Source organism: Branchiostoma floridae, chromosome 6 (genome assembly GCF_000003815.2).
Source record: "Branchiostoma floridae strain S238N-H82 chromosome 6, Bfl_VNyyK, whole genome shotgun sequence".
NCBI lineage: Eukaryota > Metazoa > Chordata > Leptocardii > Amphioxiformes > Branchiostomatidae > Branchiostoma > Branchiostoma floridae.
The window spans coordinates 14,313,865-14,337,077 of record NC_049984.1 but is presented as its reverse complement, the minus strand read 5'-3'; the positions used below and the strand labels follow the sequence as shown (position 1 = coordinate 14,337,077).

Sequence of the window (23,213 nt, the reverse complement as noted above, 5' to 3'; positions counted from 1 at the left end):
ACAACCTTCCCCAAAAAATGTCAATACAGAACTTATGGACTTGAATACTAGTATTGTGAACAGGCCTTAGCTCGCTCTATTGCTATAATAATTTTTATCATAACATGATATAAAGGGTTTAAAAAAAAGAACACACTCCTAGTGCTTCAGTAAGTATAATTTAATCTTGAACGATTTAACGCTGTGTGATATGCAACTGTTCCATTATATTTACATCACTATAAAATGTTGGTATCACATTGATAAATTGCATATATCTAACTTTTGTATTCATATAGATCTTAACTTGTAAGTTACAAGAATAGAATTATTACACCACATTCATTGATATTTACAGTTGTAAGAAAGACTACACCTTTACCATAGTTCAAGGGTATAACATACATGGTTAAATTACAAACAGGAAAAAAAATGTACATTGTACTACTTATGAGCAGCATTCATTGGCATTGTTATAGCTTGCACATTTTGCATCACTGAGCAAAAATCAGTCCACCATACTAGGTCCAAAACCAACACAGTACAAGACATTTGTCAATCATTTAAATGCAACAACATGACATTATACATAACATACAAACTGTACATTGTAACTGTCCATAAAACTTTTACAAGGGGGTGGGATAGACAGTTTTCCTATACTGTAGTCCCCCCAATACAACCATTACCTTTGTTCTGCTATCTACATTGACTATTAGTACTTGAGGGACTTAAAGAAAATGATCACGATGGATAGGTGGTCACCATACGCAGAATTCTAACAATGCCTGAGTCAATGCTGGAGCCAGGTGGCCCTTATAAAGAGGTTTTCACTAGTACCTGTTTGACTGTATTTACTTAGATTACAGGAGATAGGATACAGGAGAATGATATCTTAATCAAACACATTGTAACATTGTCATCATTCATGTAGATATGAGAGCTCATGGACAAAGTATTTGGGAGCCATCTTGAGTGTGATGAGGATGGGTTGTTGTAGCTCCTCATAGTACCAGTCGGCAGGGCTGGGGAACGGGTTCATGGTGATCTTCTTGGTGGGGAAGGACAGGAACGGGGTGAAACCTTCCACCAGGTTCCGCTTGGGCAGGATAGGGGGGAGGGTGACGTCTGTGGGAAAGAAATTAAAATTTTATGGTTACAAAATGGTATACAGGTACATGACGTGTCTGGTGTAATTCTTAGAATGAGTATTGTTAAGAATATACAGAGAACATGGAGTTGTCACATTACATGTACTTGACAAATGTGTAGATTTTTCCTCATTTCATTTAATAAACATCAACAGAAACATGTCAGTTCATTGCTTGTGCATATTGATTTATGTCTTATCATCAGATCTGGAGTAATTTTAAAAAAGTAAGCTAACATCTGGTTGACATACATGTCTAAAATAGCATGAAAGATACAATGTTCTTAGTGTTGGAAACACAGTTCTGCGACTATTCAACTGGTTTTGACTGTCTTTTTCCAGTGAGAGTGTCTCCTCCTTTAATACCTTATCTGTGCCCCCCCACTGCAGGGTATTCTTAGTTACCCAGAAATTAAGATAGCATATCTCACCTGCCAGTCCCGTCTCCCTGTGTCTGTGACATTTACTGGTGTGGGTCTCTCCCAAACGTAGCAGGCTTCCCTTACTGCAGAGAACAGATATTCAGAGTCAGAATAACCAATTGTATAAGGCACAGTTAAGTTTACATGTAAATTTTACATGTACATGTACATCAGATTTCTACACTTGCATGGAAAATATTTTGTATGGTCACAGATCCAGGTTTACTACATAAATCCACTGGATGCACAACTAGTAGGCTCTGTGTACAGTGTGACTCATGTGTTTTGGGCTATGTGTGGGTGTGTGTCCATCATTATTTGAGCACACTGTCAGTAGAGTGACAGGAAGTGGGGAGATGCCTGCAAAGGTCAAAATTGCTGGAAGTACAGTTCAGAGGAGATAGCACTAGTTGTTAATCAGACATGACAGTCTAGGTCATGGGGTCAATGGATGAAGAGGCCTCTAATTGACAGGTAGTTGTATCTATTACTTTAAAGAATCAAAGCAGGAAGGCATTACCATATACATGCATGTATAATGTTTCAGGAATCTGTCAATAATCTGTCCTACTTATTCCAGTACCTGAGATGAGTTCCTTTCAACAGAGATGCAGAGAAGATAGGAAGGAGAGCAAGATTATTACATCTTTGTTAGAAGCTACAAGTAGAGATTTAAGATGTTTTGACACTTTAAATCAACAAATATACATGTATCATGTTTATGTTATTGTGCTGCATTTACCCATAGTATTCAACTAAAACATTTTAAAAAATTGTTCTCAAGGAAAACCCAATGGTGCTGTAATACACCGTATGACTACGACTGACTGACTGAAGGAAAACCAAGTATCTGACTACAATGAGGAGAAAGTGACATGATTCATAGTTAAGAGCCATGTTACATGTCGTACGATTATTGTACGATGGAAAACAGAATGCATTCTTGGGATAGTTGTGCGTGTGTCCTGTAAAATTTAGCTGCAATGTTTTGAAAAAAATGCTGCCTTACAATCCTTGTTAGCAACTGGCTCTTGTCACAGCCTGCTTGAAAATTCTACAGCTGGGTCAAAATTATATGATGACCTACAACAAATGTGGCCATACTGTAGGCTACAACACACCCTACCCAAAGTTTGGTCTACAACTTTGTACTGTACCTGGGAATGTGTGGCAGGATTAGTACAGTGCTTTTGGCCCCCTCAGGCTGAGGGGTGGGGACTTTCAACATACTCCACCCTAAGTTTGCTCTATGACAAATAACACGTACCTGGGAATGTGTGGCAGGATTAGTACAGTGCTTTTGGCCCCCTCGGGCTGAGGGGTGGGGACTTTCAACATACTCCACCCTAAGTTTGCTCTATGACAAATAACACGTACCTGGGAATGTGTGGCAGGATTAGTACAGTGCTTTTGGCCCCCTCGGGCTGAGGGGTGGGGACTTTCAACATACTCCACCCTAAGTTTGCTCTATGACAAATAACACGTACCTGGGAATGTGTGGCAGGACCAGTACAGTGTTTTTGGCCCCCTCGGGCTGAGGGGTGGGGACTTTCAACACACTCCACCATAAGTTTGCTCTATGACAAATAACACATACCTGGGAATGTGTGGTAGGACCAGTACAGTGTTTTTGGCCCCCTCGGGCTGAGGGGTGGGGACTTTCAACACACTCCACCATAAGTTTGCTCTATGACAAATAACACATACCTGGGAATGTGTGGTAGGACCAGTACAGTGTTTTTGGCCCCCTCAGGCTGAGGTGTGGGGACCTTCTCCTGCCCCTTCCTCATCCTGGCCAGCTCCTCCTCCCGCACCAGCTCACAGAAGTAGTTCACTGCCTCGATCGGCTGGGCGTGATCGATGGCTGACTGGTCAGGCGGGGCGTCAATGGTAACTGGTGAAGGGGAAAAATATTAAAATGTACATCACCAATTAGTTTTACTAATGAGGTGATTTTTTGCTGATTGCAGGCCAGGCACTATATAAACATTGTCAAAATATATGTACACAAGAAATATGCCAGCCAGAGGGAATCCCCTTGGGATATTTGGTAAGTACAGTGAACAGTGGACCATGGCTTATCTTTAGAAATAAACTTGTTGCAAAGATGTTTTGGTACTTGGTAAATGTTTTGGCCTTGATTCTATACCAAGCTTAGACATACACTTTTAACATCATTGTTGTCCTCTCTCTGCTTATGTATGAAGCACAACTATCATTCACAAGCGTGCCATGTAATGTAACAACTTGTAAATAAGCAGTAGACTTACCAGAAAGCCGTCTCCTTGGTTCGCTTTCATCCTGAAACACAGGTGTACCATCAATATAGGATGCAAATATACCAAACCAGGGCTCGAAATACTGGGTGAATGTGCACCCAGGTGCACCCAAAATTGGAGCTGTGCACCCAATGATTTTCTGTGGGTGCACAGGGTGCACCCAAATATTTTCTTACGTTTGTGTACGTAAAGATATCAAAGTATACTATACTAAGTATAATACATCTGATTTTTTACATCATATTCTTGACATCTAAGTGTTAGAAAGATAATAAAAATGTCTGTCATTGTACGTGTTTAAGAATTTGACTAAGTTTTATTATTAGGTTATTACTTAGATTTGAGTGGTGCACCCAAAACTTTTTTGGTGCACCCAATTTTTTAAGCTGGGTGCACCAGTGCACATAATCCAAAAAATGAATTTCGAGCCCTGCAAACCAATGCAGCAAATCATTACATGATACAGTGACTGTCATAACTGTAAAACTACATTCAAGTAAACATATTAAACCAGCCAGTGCTAAGCCAGACAAGGGTTGTAATAGTTCATTAATACAAACACAGATATACCTTTCTTAATCAGGTTTGTCTCAAGTGAGTGAGTTAGTTAAATAATTATTCCTTCCCACACCAGATGGTGCATAGGGCAGTGCCCATCTCCATTTCAGTAACCCTGGGCCACACAACTTTGTGCAATCATCACAGTAGGGGGCTAGTCCGCTGGTAGTGGTGTGTGCTCAGCTAACCCACTTAGTCATTGCACCAGTAAAGTGAAGAAGAATTGAAAGAATCAACAAACACAGGAAAAACAGTAAGTACTGTGGGAGAAGGAAATATACAATGTAAAAGAGCTACTTGGTGCAGCTACTTACAGGAGTTTTCTTGAGGATGCCCTTGCCCTTCCGGCCTGGCCTGGTGGGTAGTCTGGTCATCCCCTGGACACCGCCGGACCTCAGCTGGTCAATAGTGGCCTGCAGGTGCACCTACAGATAACAAAGGAACATCTCTGTCAGTCTTTGTTCATCTAACATACAATGCCTCCTGTTGACCTATAGAAGAACAGCATTTTTATTTGTCTATATTTTTGTTGCTGAACATTGCTGACATCTTTGGCATTTGGTTTAATTGGTGCATTGTATTTAGTCACAACAAACAGAAGAGGAAATCATGCCACTCACAAGTATGACAAAATTTGAAATTGTCCATATAGTTTTGATGTAATGGAAACTTCACACACTTAACATAATAAACCTTTTGAATGCCAAAGATGTCAGATCCAAATTCTTTGCAGAATGTCCTACCTATAAAGATGACAGAGAGTTCTGGTTACATATCAAAATTAAATCTGACAGGCAAAATAATATAAGATGTGAATTATACGTTTTCTCCTTAGTTTTGGCACCAAAGACATTGTCTGGAAAACAATGCAGATTCTGAAGTACATGTACTACCACATTTCTGAGAAAGAGAGATTGGCCTGGAATCATGAATACAACTCAATACCTTATCATAATGAGCTTTCCTATGGTAAAGTATAAAGTGTTTGTAGTGTGTTCTCACCTTGAACTTGCCGGTCCAGGTGTCCAGCCACCCTTCGGCCATGTTCTTCAACATGGCGTGAGACTCTCCGGACACTGTCCAGGTGTCCATCTCCCTGTAGAAGTACCTGTGGGGGTCCTGCATGCCGATGTCACCCAGGATACGGTGGATCAGGAGGCTGCAACAGGTGGTTAGGGTTGTTCATTTGGAATCTAAAGGTCCTGGGTTTGAATCCCAAGCAGGCCCAAAGTTGTGACTTTGGACAGGCAATTGACACCATTCCTACTTACTGCATTTCTGGCCCAGGCAAAAATGAGTACCCAGCTTCAATAAGGGAGCATTGGGAGATTATCATTATGGTACAGAAGAAAGAAAATTGTTTTCTGTTCCAGTCTTTAGCCTACTGAGGTTTAACTACATCTTACTTTTATAACTTACTTCATTTATTTAACTTTAACCACACATTTGTCAATGAGCCTTAAGATGTGGACATAAATAAGCACAGAATATTGGAAAGCCAGAGCCGCCATATAAAAAATAAACGGTCTTGCTGCACATCTCTTTGCTTCACTTTCAAGTTAACAATATGTCATAGAGGACTAGTGTGAAAATGATTGATATCTACTTACCGTAGTTCTGAGTCATTTTCCAGGTAGAGGGCCATCAGCTCTAGAACAAACTCCTTGCTCTGTATGCGGAGAGCGTTCAGAAGTTTCAGGGCGGACTCCACAAATGGGCGTTCACGGGGGTCACGTATGTTTGGGGCAGGCGGGCCGCCCAGGAAATCCAAAACAACCTGAGAAAACAAACAACAATGCTATAAGAGATGTTCAGAAGACTCAGACATATCCCCCATTCTTACTGTGCCTAATGTCATCTTTGGAATCATAACATTCAAGACAAAACCTACAGTGTTGTTTAGACTTCAAGTTATCAACTTCATAAAAATGGAGGTATAGTTTTGCTGAGCATGTGTGTGTGTGTGCAAGCCTATATCTCCAGAACATTTCATGCTAGGGGTAGGTACCGGTACAGAAAATTCAGGTCCAGGTATGATCCAGGTCCAAAGGACCAGGTCCAGGTCTGGATCTGAACCTGGACCCGATTGTCTGCGAAAACTTGTGAATCGGCAATATGCAAAACAATGGCTCATTTCTCTGCTAAGGAGTCTTTTTGGTAGAGTATCTGACTCCCAATAATAGTTTAAAATCCTATCTTCATGCAAACAACAGTTATAGGTGTATGTTTGACAGTAGAAACTTGGTAGAAATGAATCTATAAACTCTTCACCAAATTTGCTCTTGGAATTTTCTTAGACCGATACTGCAGTAGAACCTCCAGTTTTGATGTCTTTTGTATCTGTGCCAGCTAAGATGATGCTAATGTTTGGAGTGCTGACTGACCTTGACAATGTCAGCGATGTTAGTGAAGTTCTCCTGTGAGTGGAGCAGCGTGATGGCGTCCAGGATCCCCGCCTTGTGCGGCCAGTCTGCGATCTTCAGCACCCGCAGCAGGTTGTTCAGGTACGACTGCATGGTCCACGGCTTGGAGATCGACTACACACACAGAAATAACTTGTTTATGACCTATTTTGGTCTGTAGATCCATTGTTCATTAATATATACTGCTGGTAAGAAAAATGGCAACAAAACAGAATTTTGTCGGTCAGCATTTTGGTATAACATGTAATTTTTTTTGGGGGGGGGGGGGCAGCAAGGGTAAAAGGCATTCAGTATCCGATGTATTTTCCTGTCATGGAGTTAACATTTTTATCTCTCTTTACATAGGTGAATTTTCTGTCTCTCCCCACAAGCAAATTTTTAGCCCTGGACTGGATGGGGGGGCGGGTCTTGAGGACACCGCTTATTTCCTATTCTTTGATACAAAATGTTTTCCATTAGGTAGATTTATCAGGTCTCCCATGTCTTCCCAAATTGAAAGTCACATACATGTAGATTGGAACCAGCATGTATTATGGAGTATACTCTTTATAATTCTTTTCCAAAACAGATTCCTGTCTCACCTTGGGGTCAGAGAAGAACTGCTTGTACCAGTCTGTCCCGTCAAACTGTGAGATGAAGTCAGGTAGTGGGGTGAGGGGTCTCGGCGGTGAGGGGGGTGGGGGTGTCGGCACTTTCGGGGGCGGGGGAGGTGACGGTGTGGGGGGTTTGGGTGGCGTGAGCGGCCTGGTCACCAGCTTCTTGATTGGCTGACGAGGTTTGATCTCACGTTTGGGCTTGGGTGGGGGCGGAGGTTCCGGCGAGGGTTCTGGCGTGGGTTCTGCATGGTAGGGAAGGGAAACAGTAAGTCAAACAAAAATGTATCTTCCAACTGGTACAGAGTAACATGGGAATAGTGTCGTCAGGGGTTCCAGCATGTCTTGGTAGCAGCCATATAGCAAGTTCACCAAAGGAGAAGAAGATCATGAGTTTGATTCCCAGCTTAGCTGTCACCAACTCCAATTTGCATGCAAGTGGTAGCGGTTGCGTTTTTTTAGACGTTGTCGAGCCCTGTGTTCAAAGAGACCTACACCTTAAGCATGCTTAAGAACCCAGCCACCTTCCTCAGAGAGTAAAGGCACACAAAAACCTGTCGGCTAGTAACTTACTGGCTTGGCTGATGAGAAATCTTGCCTCCGTTTCTGAATGAATAGAATAAAATCTTAACAAAAGGCTAAATGTTTGACACCAATACAACAGAGATTCTGACTTGTAACACGTAACAGTTGATATTTGTCTGATGATAGAAGAACATTAAAACCTGTACTAGTGACTACCCTTGCAGAAGGACCACCCTGTCTTTAGTGGTCACCTGTTTACTGTAACTGACTCCCTTAAAAGGTCATTAAAGACAGGTTTGACTGTACCATATTTGTCCTAATATGAAAGCAAGTCAGTCAGCATGTACCATTTATTACAATAACCTCAGGTATCCATCTCTGACATAGAAATTGGGTCTAAGGTACCGGGTCCCTTCTGTCCCTTCACAAATTGCAATTAGAGAAGGGACCAAGTACTTGTAACAGGGATAAATACCAGACTATTATTGCAAGTGTTCAGTCCTTTCAACAACATACGCTTACCCATAGACTCGCCTTTACAACAAAACTTGTGGAGACTCTGCTACTGTAAATTGAACTGAGGTTTCCACTTTGCATACATGGCCTCTAACCAGCTGTCAGCCAATCAGAAAAATGCCTAAAAGTTTACTTTTGAATTAGGTAAAGCTGATTTTCTGATGACAGCTGGCTAGAGGCCACTCCCACAAAAGTGGAAACCTCAGCCCAGTTCATTAGAGCTTCCTCATGGACCGTTGTATCGTCAAGGCTCCGCACAGGGGAATGTCCCACTACTGACCTGGGGTGGGGGGTTTCCTGGCCTTCTCCATGAGTTTGGAGAGCATGGGCGTCGGCTCTTCCTCCTCATCTGACCAGGACTTCACCTCATCCTCAAACTCATCCTCCACAGACTCGGGTTTCTGGGTATACATACAAGGTGGAGGTGAGATACAGCAATGTCAACTGTACATTTCTGTGTGTTATAACACAGGTCAAGTGTCTTTCCATATTTTCAGTGAACATTTTTTTGTAATACGGTGTCTTGTAGTGTTGAGAACATGCAAGCTTCTTTTATGTTGTGCTTTGATTTTGTGAGAGTACAATGTAACAATGTATTGTATTTGAAGTGCCAGTTCTAACACGTACACAAAACTACTTTCTCTGTGCTGGTACCATGATCCGACTAGATGCAAAATCATACATGTGAGCTTTCTCAGTAGGTACACAGTGTAGTGGTGCCATCTTGCAATTTGTATCAGAACTGCAGGTGCATGCATTGACAGCAACTAGGGTGCTACGATACACAGTCACGTCACAGCTACAGGTACTCCAAACTCACGAGTGAGCTTAAAGGTAAATTGGTGTCTTGCTTCTTCCCGAGCGGACTTAGAGGCAAACTGGTGTCCAGTTGCCTCTCAGGAGACCTTAAAGGTACTGTAGTATAGTCAGCTTTCTTCTTGAGAACACTCAAAGTGTCCTCTTTCCTCACTTGTGGACTTAACGGCACAGAAAAATTCTGTTTCTTCAAGGAGGAACTTAAAGGTAACTTGTCGACTGGTTTTGAAGGATCCGTTCTGGTCTTAAGTTCGGTCTTAAGCTGATGCAGCAATGCGCGTCTTTTTCTGCGGCTTTTAAACTTGTTAACGACCAGCAGAGCAAGCTCATAGTTGAAGGGAGTGGACTGGGAGAGTTCTGCATCCGCAGAAGATGGAAGCTGGTGTTCCTGGTATGTTTGAAGGGATGTTAGTAGTTAAGGACTGTGTTAGTATGACAATAGCATACATGTATAACTATAAGGTACCAATGTTAGGTCTGCATGAGGGAATGACATGTGAGTAAAGCTTTATCAGTTAACTAAACAGAAGTTACAAAGGTGCACTAGCAATTCATTAGTATGTTAAAGATCAATCATTACAAGTTCTGTAATGGTAAACAATACAGATTCTGAAATAAAAAAGTTAGTGTGATGGAATGTGTAAACTAAAATTGGGCATAAATAACTTGACTAGCTGGAATAATCTATAGCAAACTTCATGATTTTCATTGAATAAGTACGTAAGAGATAAACCATCTATTTACAAGTTAGTGCAGTTAGATCTTCCCTATTCCATTGCAGAAGAAATTCTAATACAATGAGTGTGAGTCAAGTCTTGATAAGTGTTACGAGGTGGCCCTTAACTCCAGAAGCTGGTCCCCGTGTTATTTTTGAATGGAATAAGTATAAAAAAGCAAAAAGCAGTCATTTATCAGAAGACCTTTTGCTTCGCTGAATCCCACTTGTGGTGAACTGTAGGACTACCAATGAACATATAACAAGATGACTTTTTCTTATTGCCCCAGATTTTTTTACTCCCTAAAATTGTCATCTATTGGAAAATATCACAGACCCCATTCTGAAATTTAGGGTTCCTTTAAGACAACAAAAAGAGTGTTCTCTATCTTCCACCCACCTTCCTGCTCCCCTCTATCTGTGCCAGCTGCTCGGCGGTGAGTGTCGGAGGTTTCCACTCCTCCTGTGCCTTCTTCTGTTTCTCCATCTCCTCAGCAGGCCACAGCAGCCGCACCAGGATGGAGTTAGGGATGAAGCCGCTGGGGTTGATCACGTACGTCATCGGGGGCTTCTCTTCCTCCTCCTCTTCCTCTTTCTTTTCTTCTTTCACTTCCTCTACATCCTCCTCTGTTGGCCCCTCTGGTAGGGACTGTATTCCTGGTATTCATATATAGGAAACAACAGTCAGCTCTTGGTAGTAAACATCACAACCAATGTTTATCATTACTACTTTTACTACAAAAATTAAATCTCACACCAAGGAAAAACTGTGCTGCTATAGACACATATTGCCACACAGTAATGGAATAGTCACATACAGTAATAGAAACACTGGCGCCTTTACAGACAGCCAGTTGGAAACCATCTTTTAGCGACTTGGCAAGGGTGCTACAGACATACAGAACAGTTGCTTCCAAAACATCAGAATACTGTATAATGCATACTATACCAAACATTTTTGCAGTGATGTCAGTGAAGAGGTCACCACAAACAAACTTAAAACCATTTAGAACTTTTTTTTTGCATTTACAGTATAACTGTTAGAATTAATGAAAATACATGGAAACAATTCTTGGCTTTTATTTAATTTCTGAAGTTCAATTTGGTAAATATTTTGGGTTTAAAATTCCTATGTGGACTAAAATTTGGGCATAACTTGCAATTGTCTTCATTAAAAAAACATTCACCATATATTCAAAAGATTACTGGCACTACTCAAGTATAATGAGATAATGACAAAGCTCAGTCCCATGTCCCATACCTGTAGGTTCCCTGGACATCTTCTTGTCCCTATCCAGTGATGCAGCAGTGGTGGGGACGGACTTCACAGCAGCTGTGGAGGGAGGGAAGAACCCCAGGGGACCTCTCTCCGGCATGTAGGGGTCCTCATCTGTAAAACAACATAAAAATTGTCAATTTCACATTTACCTTAAAGTTTACGAAAGGGAAACATATTGTTTTTGCTCCATATGTTCCCCTTTTCTGTTCCAAGCAAATAAGGTCAATGACCTGGACCAGACAGCTGTCACCATGTTTGCTGGCAAAGTAGCAGACACACTGTGGTATTGGATTAAATAATGTAGCAAGTGGCAGGACAGAGGTGCAGGGGCTGGTCACCACATACCAGTATATGAATGTGTTTAAAGGATAAACAGAGCAGTGGTTTGTTAGGCGTGACCACGTGAAGGTAAACATAATGCATTTGCTTGCAAATGTTACCATTCATATATTACATTGTAATGTCAAAAACATATATATAGGAAATATAAAAGATCACACCACATGCATGTTATAAATGCCAGGAAAACAAGGTTGACAGGAGTAAACCTTACCTGGTTCTGGTGGCTCAAGGAAGTACGTGTCAGGGTCAAAGTCATCAGGGTCTTTAACCTAGAGAGGACATTCAAGATTGTTAAGCCATTAAATTGATTAAGCCATGCAATTACGCCCATGTCATTCGTTCATTAATTTATTCCAACCCTTGTAGTGCCTAGATATACGGTTCATAAGTTTCCTTGTCATTTCTGTCAGAAGGGATATTCTTACAGGGAGGGTTTTCTATCCTCTCAAACACGGGAGCCTCATTTTACGTCCCTTCAAAAAAGACGGTGGCAGCGCCAACCGAGATGCCCTACCCGGGATTGAACTCACAGCTAACCATCTATTGCAACCAGTGATATTCCTCCTCAATGTGATAAGCCATCTTACTAACATCCAGACAACTGATTTTCTTTCACACAAAAACAATTCCAAGGAGTTCCCACCTTGATATCGTGTGTTTTCCTATAGAAGAGGTCCAGGTACTTCTTGAAAGCCTCACTCTTCACTTTCTTCTTGTTGAGCTTCGGCTTCTTCTGTCTGGTCAGCTCTCCGCTTTTGATCTTGAGAAGCTCGTTGTCTCGTGCCTGCAATACTGCATAGATCTGGGAAGAAAAATACAGCAACAAGACTTGAAAATACATGTACACCCTAGTATAAATGTAGTAGGAGTAATAGTATTATCCATTATTTGATTATACTGCTGCTGGGATCCCTGATACAGGGGCAGGCAGCAGTAGATAGTCTTCACACCGCGCTTCCATGCGGCTCTGTCCAGTCATAATTATGGGACCCCCATTTTACATCCCTTCTGAAAGACAGATGCAGCCCCAATTGAGATGCACTTCCCAGGATTTCAACCGAGGTCTTCCAGTTACCAACTAATTAGACCCAGGAGCTTAATTGTCAAGGCTGCTACCAGTTGAGCCACAGACATTCCTAGACAGTAAAAAAATATAGTTGCAAGCAAATGTAGAATATTTGTCCTGACCTTCTCCAAAAGCCATCTCTAAACCTATGTGGTACATGTTTAGAGTCTGATGAGACAATATTGTTAGATAAATGAATACTCTGATTCTCAAACTCTACCTGTTCCTTCTCTCTCTCCTCCCTGTGTAGCTCCTCTTCTTCCTCTACACTCAGGATGTCCATAAAGTGGTCAAATCTGTGGGGAAAGCACAGCTGGAATCAGACTACAATTTGTAATTCTCAAAAGGACTAAACACTCACTTTACAACGGTATAACATTCCTACCATTATTGCAAACACATGCAATAATCCAGACACAAGATTAAGAGATCAAAGGTTTGATTCCAGGCATCTCCTGGCTACATGTTGTGTCCTTGGGAAAGCAACTTTAAACAACTTTCCTCACTCCACCCAGGTGTAATAATGGGCACCTGAGTTCTGTTGTGGAGGGAAAAGGCAGTGGAAGGAGAGGGATGGCTCCACCTTCCAATACCCTGCCTACACACAGAGGATAAGAACTCACTGCCCCTAAGGCCTCAAAAATGCTATGAGTTTACCTTACCTTTATGGGTCTACATGTATCTTTATATCCCAGCTTACCTGAAGAGAGATGAGTGTGCATTTTTCAGTCTCTTGACGTCTCTTGGTGTCAGCTGGTTCAAGTGTTCGTTGTTAAAGGATATCGGCTCCTCCTGAAAGGCTTCGGGGAACTGCATGGACACCATGCGGAAGATGTACGTCTTGGGCATGTCTGGAAGGGAGAAGAAACATTAGAACTCTGTCTCTAGAGTTTTGTCTGTTATGTTAGTTTGATGGAGCTCCATATTAAGGTCTTATTGCTGTAAGGAAGCTAGGAGGTCTGGTAAATTTGGAACTTTTGATTCTTTCAAATGCATTTTCTTCTATTTTGAGGGGTAAATTTTCATATGGCACTCTTCATTCAAATCTCTCAAAAAAATTCCACCCCAAATACCAAGATTTCTTCAAGGGATTAAGGGACAGATGCTGGAGAGAGCCCTAACTTTGACTATGTCTTGGATGTTTATTGCAGGCAATGTCCATCCAACTGAAAGTTCTGTGTTAGTAATAGTAGTAGATAACAATGTTGCAGTTTCCAACTTTGATGAAACAAGAAAAAAAATTACCGTGAAAGAAAATTGTTTGAAAATTAGTCTGTGGTTTAGTTAGTTTTTGTATTATTCAGATTAACAAGTAAACTGTCAGTATGTCTACACACATGTGCATACTCACAGTGGTTAAATTCTATCCTGTGCAGATGTTTCCCGATGCCCACCAGTAGATCCCCCCTCTGACTACAGAAGGCAACACTGTGTGGAGCAACGTTCAGCTTGATTATCCTGTAAGGAAAGAAAGAGTACATCTATTTCATTACAGTACCTTTCTAGGACATACATCCACATGTCTTTCTACTACATTACACAACAAAGCACAACACAGTTAACGATTCAATTCACCTTGTAGTACGGCTAGTAGGTACCCATCTTAGGCTGTTGTAACATGCTTGAGGCACCTTCTTGAACGTCTTCTGAAAGATGGTGTAGCTGACAGGGATGCCCTCCCCATACTTGACCCGGGGGCTCCCAGTTACAAACTAATTGGAACCAGGAGCTCAACTGTGAGGCTACTACCAGTTGAGCTACAGGGACATCCCTGATAATCAATCACAATGACCAAACCATTGGTAGATTATAGTTATTGGTGGTTTACATAGAACCTTGGTACCTGAGAACTTGTACAGTTAGCATACCTGATGAGACTGTTCTCTTCATTCCAAATCTTGACAGTTCCGTCCAGACTGGAGGAAGCAAACACTTTCATCCTGGGGCAGCACGCCAATGCGGTGATGTCATCAATGTGGTCATCGTCTGGCCGGTGGTCGAACCGATCTGAAACAGGACAAGGCATTTTGAATAATCTAACATTTCTCACTGAATCAAGCATTCTTTTGGCATAACTTAATGCCACAGAAGCAGTGGATTTCTTATTCCTTTACAAAGACTGGAGTTAGATGTTAAAAAAATTTTGTTCTGGAAATAACAGTTCAACTTCACTTCAAAATATATTGCATTTTCTTCAGGACTAGCAGTGTAGGGTGTCTTGAAACTTTGGTACTTAACTTTTTTCTCATCAGAGTAGCGGTGTGTTGCTCATTCCTTGACAAAGAGTTGGACAGTTGAAAATTTGGGTCCAATTCTTTTGCTCTATATAATAGATCAACTTCATTTCAGAAAATTTTCTACTGAACTAGCTGTATAGGATGCACTGTTTTTTGACACGCTGGTACTTACTCTTCTCCACCAGGTTATACATGACAACACTGTAGGTGGCCGTAGCCGGCTCCTGGAACCCCACACACAGGCGTTCCTTCAGTGTGGCCATGTACAGGGGCGGCTGGGCGCAGTAGAACGACATCAGGGGTGACAGAGCCTCCTCCGAGAACGGGAAAATCCGCCACACTTTCACTACATTGTCTGGGGACAAAACATGAAAGAACATTAGTAACATGGGCAACACAGGAGGTAGTTGTTGTTGTTGTTCATCTTGAAGTGCATAGTGGCACATACATAGGACAGCAAATCTTCTTTCCATTTCTATTGCAGGGTATATTTTTCCAAGATCTCCACTGTTAACTGGAACCAGGAGCTCAACTTTGAGGCTACTACCAGTTGAGCCACAGGGACATCCCTGACATAGACATCAGCAATCCCTGCACAACTCAAACTTTACAACTACTAATAGCTTGCATGCAGGTGGTATATATACGTACCTCTGCCAGCAGAGATGATCTGATTCTCCTTGTAGTTTGCTACCATGCTGATCACACCCCTCATACCATGGGCCTACAGGAGACAGGTGTTTGGTCATATCTTCACATCAATCAGAAAAAGGTGTGGTATGGAAGAAATTCCAGTATCTCATACTTACACAACAGATATTTTTATGAATAACCAAAACCTATCCCTGATAAAAGGTAGTGGATGCTACCTGAAACATCTGACCATTTCTAAACCTATCCAGTTGCATACCTGTAATCGTGGATAACATAAAAGGAATAAGTGTGTCCTTGCAAAATTTCTTACATCAGTTTTGAAGTAAGGCAGCCCAGTCTCCCAGTCTAAGGCAGCGATGTGTCCGTCCTTACGCCCTCCCAGCACGATAGTCCGGTTGGTGTACGTGGTAGAAGGGACGATGGATCTCTTGGGTCGTAACGCGAGAATTCCTTCGCTGTCTGCCTTCAGGGTCTTCTGCCAGGTGACATACTGGATAGCCGGGTTCACCACATACTCATAGATACACAGGCAGTTGTACCATTCTCCTCCTGGGGAGGGGGGTAATGTGTTAGAGAAAGAATTCAAACCATCCATCCATACATTTACAACCCTGGCTACAAAACTGGCAAAGTTACAGTTTACATCAAAATATACTCATAGATCTTCTTCTTCTTCTTCTTGGCTGGACTTTGCAACCAAAGATAATCTAGATATAGATACACAAACACAAATTGATAGCCCAGGAACGGATCCCTGACATAATCGTCACCTAGATGTGGAATTGCTAGCCAGTAAAACATCGCATTTACATGTAGAAATGTACCCCAAATACCCCATCACCCTTTTTCAAACTCTACATGATACCTAATACCCGATCCTGACAGTCCATCACAATTATCAGTTGAGCCAATGATAGCATTGCAATTCATGACTCAACCAATGAGAGTGGCTGTCCATAAACATTTCCAAGTTTATGTTATCATTTTGCGTTCCCACATTTTGACAGAGCTGGACTGGGCTATTGGATCAGTCTACAAAGCTGCCTGACATGAAAAAAAGTATAAAACTTAGGAGAAATGATTGAATGCTTACGTTCACTAGGACGGAAGACATCCTTGATGGTACAAGGGTTGTTGGTGGTGAAGGCCTTCACCAGGTCTCCATGGTCAAGTGCAACAAACATGGTTTCTGCAACAAGGAAAACATTTTACAATATGTAGATACTAAACACAACATTGTAACAGTGCTTGATATAAAGCTGATGTGTTTTGCTTTTCATACCCTCCAAAATCTTGAATGATAAGTCAAAAGAACAGCTTCAACTACTGACAAAAGCCATATGACAGTCTACATTTAAGTACTCTAACATAGAACCATTCTACTGATCAAATTATCTACATCCTTTTTTGTAGACTTTTGGCAAATTCTAACATACGCGAATTTTACTGTTGAAATAAAGTAATTTACATCCATTTGTCAGAAAGTTGCACATTAAGATGAAGAAAGGAGTGATACGGTCTTTTGCTGACCTTTTTCTGCAGTATGAGTGTTTTTTTGCAGTTGTCGTATGTTGTAGCACAAGAAAACATTTACGCAATGTCATAATTTTGCAGTGGAGAGGAACTACAAAACAAAAATTTTTAGAAATCTACAGTACCTTCCGCTTCGGCGTACACAGCGTCCACAATGGTCCTGTTGCTGTCCAGCAGCACAGTGGTGAGCACGTTTCCCGTGGCCGGAGCGATGATGCGTACCGCAGAGTCCTCGCACACACAGATGGCTCTGGGTGGCAGCTGACCCTTGTGCTCTGTGTACTTGATGGACTTCACTTTACTCCTGTAGGAAATGTTTAAATTTTCAGTTGTTATCATTAGTTTGCTAAGTTTCATCAAAGATACTCAAAGTCAGAGTTTTTGTCATTTTCCATATGATAAATTGTATCGACTTTACTGCTTTGCAATATTAATGATACTTGAGGAGTGACATTCAAGCACAGAGTATTCAAGCATATTACACTTTCCTGACCACATGCACCCAGTTTGTTTACACATGGTATTTATTTGTGCCACCAGAAAATATGGGGACAATGTGCACTGCTTTTTAAAGACATACGATGCAAATGTATGATGTAAAACATGTTAAACATTGTCTGTAAATGTCATGACACAAAGGTTATCCGGAATGTTGTCAGTTGTACCGCTTAAATCTTACAATGAAGACCCTTAAATTGACCTAAATTTAAAATATCTAATACTTGGTGCCTCGGTGGGAAAAGCCAGACTCACCCCATAGTTGTGAAGAGATTGTGGATGTGTTGTGTTCTCCACAGGTCTACATGATAGCTACAGTAGCTGAACACGTGGTCCTGTTTGATAATGGAGCCCAGACCTGCCACCTCTTCCTCTGTGTCAATCCTGTAGTGGGGAGGGGGGCACAAAATGGTTAGCTAAGGGTTACAAAGTTAATAAAGATTACCAAATTTGAAGATGATAGGAAAACCAAAGACATTCAATGTGAGTTTCAGTGAAATGCAGCTCAAGTATGCACAATGCCTTTGTGTTCTTAAAAGCAAGCTTTCGAACACTATTCTAGCTTTGTACACTAAGTCTTGATGATTGTAAGTACATATTGGTAGAATCAATTTCTATGTATGTCCAGAAAATGCTTGAGCTTTTAGTCAACGAAATGCAATGACATGTGCACTCACTCAACTTGCATTTGTATGCACTATAATCTACTGTAAAAGTTTAAATTTCATGGTGGTTTAATGATTGCGGTTTTTGTGGAGACCTCATCATTTTCACCTTAAGATCGCTTGTTCTCTCTTCTGTCTACCCCCTTGTTTCTACCATGATCTTAAAAACTTTGCAAATGCTCCTTTTTCTCCCTTCTATGAAATCAAATCCCAGTGAACTTAAAGGCTTTTACAGTACTTACTTGTCGACTTCATCACACGTCTCCAGGCTCCACACGCGGATGGTACAGTCCTGAGAGGCGGAGATGATGAAGGGACCGTACGGATAAACCACGAGGTCCGTGATCGCCCCAGTGTGCCCCACAAACACCATCCGCAGGCCCCAGTTGTCATCCCACACTTTCACTGTCAAGTACAAATATCACATCAATAAAAGGCCTTACCACAGGTTACCTATATGTGAAAATACTGGGAACTTCAACGACTATAAACATTGAAACCACTCCACTTTCTCCCAATACTGTGAAAAAAATCCCCACTAACTTAAGGCATTAACTGTATACTATTAGGCTCGCCCCTGGGGCATCGCCAAAATTGATGCAACTTAAATCGCAATATTGGACTCCAGTTGTCAATACACAATCATAATAAGCAGGGATTGTGTGCCTACCTGAACCATCTTTCGATGCTGTGATCAGGTTCTTTAGTGGATTGAAGAACAACAGGCTGAAAAGAGAAACAAGACAAAACTCTGGTTACCCTTTTGACATCCAAGAAGTTATGAAGCAAACTTAATTCTGAAAACAAATAAGTTAAAGTACCCAAAAAAACTTCAAATTCCTTTAGTTAAAGTTGCTGTTAACCTTATGAAAACCAATGTTTTGAGGAGATAAAAGCAGCAAAATCATAACACAGGACAGAAACAAGAGCAGAATGTTTCTTGGGGTGAAACATAACAAACCTACAGATGTCACCTTACCTGGTGATATTTCTGGCATGTAAATCCCTTCTGTAGCAGAGCATCTGACACTGATACAAATTAAAAACCTGCAGAAACAAAACAAAAAACTCAAAAACAAAAATAAAACCATACCAACCAAGCAGATGTACAAGAAATAATAGGACTATTTGTACTTTGGAAAAGGAATAATTTTTCTAGGGAGTTTAAAGAAACAATTCCAGCTTCTGCTGTTGAAAATAGATATGAAACTCAAGCAAAACACTGTAACAGACAAGCAAAATTAAGATAAATCATATAACACTGTTGTGATAACAAAGACAGTTTCTTGTCCATAGTGTTTAAGAAAGGATGTCCCTGTAGCTCAACTGGTTGCAGCTTCATTGGCGAGCTCTAGGTTCCAGTTAGTTGGTATCTGAGAGACCCCAGTTCATTCCCGGGAAAAGTATCTTGGTTGAGACAGCACCCATTTTCCAGATGGGATGTAAAATGGGAGTCCCGGGTTTGAGGAGGTGCCACAAGCACATTAAAGGGGAAGAGCAAGCAACCCCTAACTGGAAGAATATACCCTACCACAAAAAGAGCAAGGAAATATGCTGCCATATGTGTCATGAGGCACTTCAATGTGAACACAAACAACATAAGAAAGTGTAACTCACAGCTACAGCTGTTCCACAGACAGCGTAACATCTCTGCTGTCTACTGGCTGTGTCCTCCAGTGCCAGGTGTGTGAAGACGTCCTGTGACGTCAGCCCTTCTGTAACCACCTTCCTCTGGATCAGGTACCTGTTACAGTATCTGAAGCACCAGCACTGTGCAAATATGAGACAACATTCATGATTCGTGAAGAGTTTCATTTGGTTACAATTAGCTGTTTAAGCCCCCGTCACAAATGGAGAACTGAGCTCAGCCGACACGTGAGCTCCAAACTGGCATTTTTGGCCAAAGTATGGTCAATGTCCTGGCGATTACTAGGGATTAAGGTAATTTTTAGCAGCTCGTCTGTTGGGAGTTAAAACTCTAAATCTAAAAATTTGGCCAGCATTTGTTTGGATTGTGATGCAGGCTTTACTGGAGAGAGCCCAGTTCAAATCCTGGGTAGGGCATCTCGGTTGGGGCTGCACCTTTGTTTTGGAAGAGACGCAAAATGGGCGTCCATTGTTTGAGGGGGTGCCTCATGCACATCAAATGGGGAAAGGCTAGCAACTTGTACCTGTAAAAATATACCCTGCTACAGAAACAGTAAGGAATATTGCTGACCTACTAGTATGTGCCACTAGGCACTACAAGGTGAACAGCATAACAACAATGACACTTCTTCTATGTCAAGTACATTGTAGTATATATTATGTAAAACAACAACCTGGGATTGTTTGACCTACCATAATGTGTCCCACCCCTGCTGTAACCACCTCGTTGGTGTTATCATTGTACATCAAGCTGGAAAACAAACAAAAAAACAACTCTTGATCAAAATGTATGTTTTTCTTTAACCAACCACAGCTGTTTTTCTAAAGGTTGTCTGTAACTACATAAAAGGGACAAAAGAAATTGTTTTTCTCACCATTTGATCTGGTAGGGTGACTGTCCACATGACAGGAATTCAAACTCAGAATTCAACAGCTGTAAGGGAACAAGAACATTGCAACATCATCAACTTTCATGTACAATAAAATCCTTTTTGCTGATATCCTTAATCATATTCAACAGCATTTAACTTTTAGTACCCCTACATTGGCTACATACAGTGAAACTTGTTTAAGCGACCACGTCCGTAAGACGACCATCGGCCTATAACGACCGCTTTTGGCCGGTCCCGATTTTTTTCCCCATAGACACAAGCTTTAAGCAATGTGGCCAAAGCGACCACTTGTCTTCTGTGACCGCGACCTGTACATTTGACCAACCTGATGAAATTATGTTCAGAAGTTTGAGAATCATTCTGTTTTTGGGTATGACAACTTGGACATGTGTGTTGCACCTATTTTGTCTGATCTTCAACCTATATTCAGATCTTACCTTGAACTCATCTTCCCCAGCTGCCCAGGTGACGTACTGGTTGACCTTGCTGCAGTACAGGAGTCTGTCCACCTGTTCATCCAGGTAAACACTGTACTTCTTCCTGCCGTCCAGGTGAAACACATGCACAGACTCTGTGTCCACACTCAGGTATTCCTGGGGAAAACAAAACAAAAAGTTATTAAGAACATATCTTAATCCAGTGAGGAAAATTCAGGAGCAAGGAAAGTCGTGTAAACTATCCTTACCATTCATCATCATATCAGGACATACATTTGTAACATCTAGCCAGCAATGCTGGCATGGGAATTGAACCCTTGACCCCTCAATCTCATGTCAGCATGCGTATTCTGCAATCCATATACCTTACTGAAAATCTATCAGGTAATGTGTCCTTGCCTTAAAAAGAATTTTTAAAAAAATTATGCAACCTTCTTCCTTTACAGTCAACACTTTTCACAAAGAGAATAGAAATTGAACACACACAACTACCATCTTATTAGCCCCCTACTGCAGGGGCCTTGTGTGGCCCAAGGGCTGAAGATAATCATACAGGTGGACAATGCTCCGTTACTTATTATAGTTAAACCAAAAATTGGGGAACAGATTCTGAAAACTAATCTTTTCAACCATTAGGGAAATAGCTGTAACTTGTTCATATTTTCATATTTCTATATTTTTGCTTTGCATGTTTACATTTTGCCCGAAGTGGGTGGGGCTATAAAATTTAGCATAGATCAAGCTGTACAAGACCCTGACCTGAGTGTTTTTGTTATAGATGACATGTTTGATGAACTCGTCGTGATTGAGTTTCCTGACGGGGTGCATGCCGTGTTGGATGGCGACAGTCTTCATGTCCGCCTTCTTCACGGCCTCGATGCCCATCTTGATGGAGTCCCGCAGTAACTTCCAGTACATCCTGGCCTTTTCCCTGTCCAACTCGGGATCCCTCTTCCTCCCGCCGGGCGTGGACATCCCGCTCAGCGTACTCATGAACGTCCGCTCGCGCTTCATACTACTGAGGTCCCGGTCGCTCAGATCGGTCATGAACGTTCTCTCCCGGGATTCGTACGCGGAGTCGCGTCCCCGGTCGGACGCCGTGATGGTGCTGCCGCGCGTCCTGGGCATGTCATCCATGGTGAAGTTTTTTCTTCTTCCTCAGGATGAAACAATTTGTTGCTGTTTTTAGATCAGTTGTTGGCTATGATGGCGGTGCATTGGTGACCTTGGTTCATGTTGTTGATCACCTGTTGCAGATCAACAACAACAATAACATAAGATTAGATGTCAAAACACATAATCTATAAACTTCTATTTGAAACAGGGAGCAAAATCTAAAAAAAGAATCGAAATAAAATGTTTCTCAAGAAATGCTTGATTGGCAATTGTTCCATCGCGTTGGTTATGTTTGCTGTCTGTCAGAAATTACGAATTGTTTATTTACATTTCATGTACCTACATATTCGTAACTGTCGTAGATATACACGTCTTTGAGATCTAAATTATTACGTCTATGAAAGTAACGATACTAAGAAGCACAGAAGTAACCCCTTACTAGCTCGCTAAACTTGTGGAAATCACATAGAAAACTGTCAAAAAGGCAGCAGCAAAACTGCAAAAGCGCAGCAAAACTGCAAATCAAGTTTGACCTACATATTTGCACATCGAAAACTAGTACATTTAACATCTTAATTCATAAACATAGGAGCTCTAAGTGATCTATGAAATACTGCATATTATTGCAATTACTCGAATCTCGGAAATAAAGTCGTATTATTGCAGAAAACAACAGAAAGTTTGAAGTTACCTTTGCAAAGTTTCCTCCTACCGCCATGTTGTTTATCACCATGGCGCCCGTGGGGCATCACGGGAGACTTACCTCATCACTGAAATTTATGAAAAAGTAATGCACTCATTAAACATTCATGATACATTTTTATACTTTTTCCTCATCAGCAGATTATTTGTCTCATATATTTACTAATC

The 23,213-nt window shown here is 41.4% G+C and overlaps 1 protein-coding gene across 1 annotated transcript; it reads right to left on the bottom strand.

Annotated features, from left to right (window-relative positions):
* Positions 1–145: 145 nt before the first annotated feature.
* LOC118417622 (WD repeat-containing protein 97-like) lies at positions 146–23,149 on the bottom strand. Its single transcript, XM_035823233.1, has 34 exons — positions 23,035–23,149; positions 21,987–22,474; positions 21,228–21,383; positions 20,773–20,831; positions 20,591–20,648; positions 19,868–20,020; positions 19,230–19,297; positions 18,921–18,976; positions 18,493–18,655; positions 17,841–17,969; positions 17,213–17,391; positions 16,648–16,743; positions 15,865–16,103; positions 15,552–15,624; positions 15,073–15,255; positions 14,532–14,670; positions 14,015–14,121; positions 13,364–13,514; positions 12,884–12,959; positions 12,241–12,399; positions 11,809–11,866; positions 11,238–11,366; positions 10,377–10,633; positions 8,726–8,846; positions 7,978–8,010; positions 7,393–7,649; positions 6,773–6,925; positions 5,999–6,165; positions 5,391–5,547; positions 4,703–4,813; positions 3,822–3,852; positions 3,259–3,445; positions 1,561–1,634; positions 146–1,107 (listed from the first exon to the last, which is right to left on the bottom strand). The coding sequence occupies exons 2-34, from the start codon at positions 22,362–22,364 to the stop codon at positions 902–904; spliced, it is 4,563 nt and encodes a 1,520-aa protein (XP_035679126.1). The 5' UTR covers positions 22,365–22,474; positions 23,035–23,149; the 3' UTR covers positions 146–901.
* Positions 23,150–23,213: the final 64 nt, after the last annotated feature.

What these genes read in the sequence shown, in the direction of transcription:
- LOC118417622 (XM_035823233.1), bottom strand. Translation starts at nt 22,364, where the DNA reads ATGGATGACATGCCCAGGACGCGCGGCAGCACCATCACGGCGTCCGAC. An exon ending in TCTGTGGAACAGCTGTAGCT is followed by an intron (nt 19,298 to 19,867) that starts GTGAGTTACACT and finishes TTGTTTCTGCAG; the next exon opens with GTTTTTAATTTGTATCAGTG. An exon ending in AGTTCTTCTCTGACCCCAAG is followed by an intron (nt 6,926 to 7,392) that starts GTGAGACAGGAA and finishes CTGTGTGTGTAG; the next exon opens with TCGATCTCCAAGCCGTGGAC.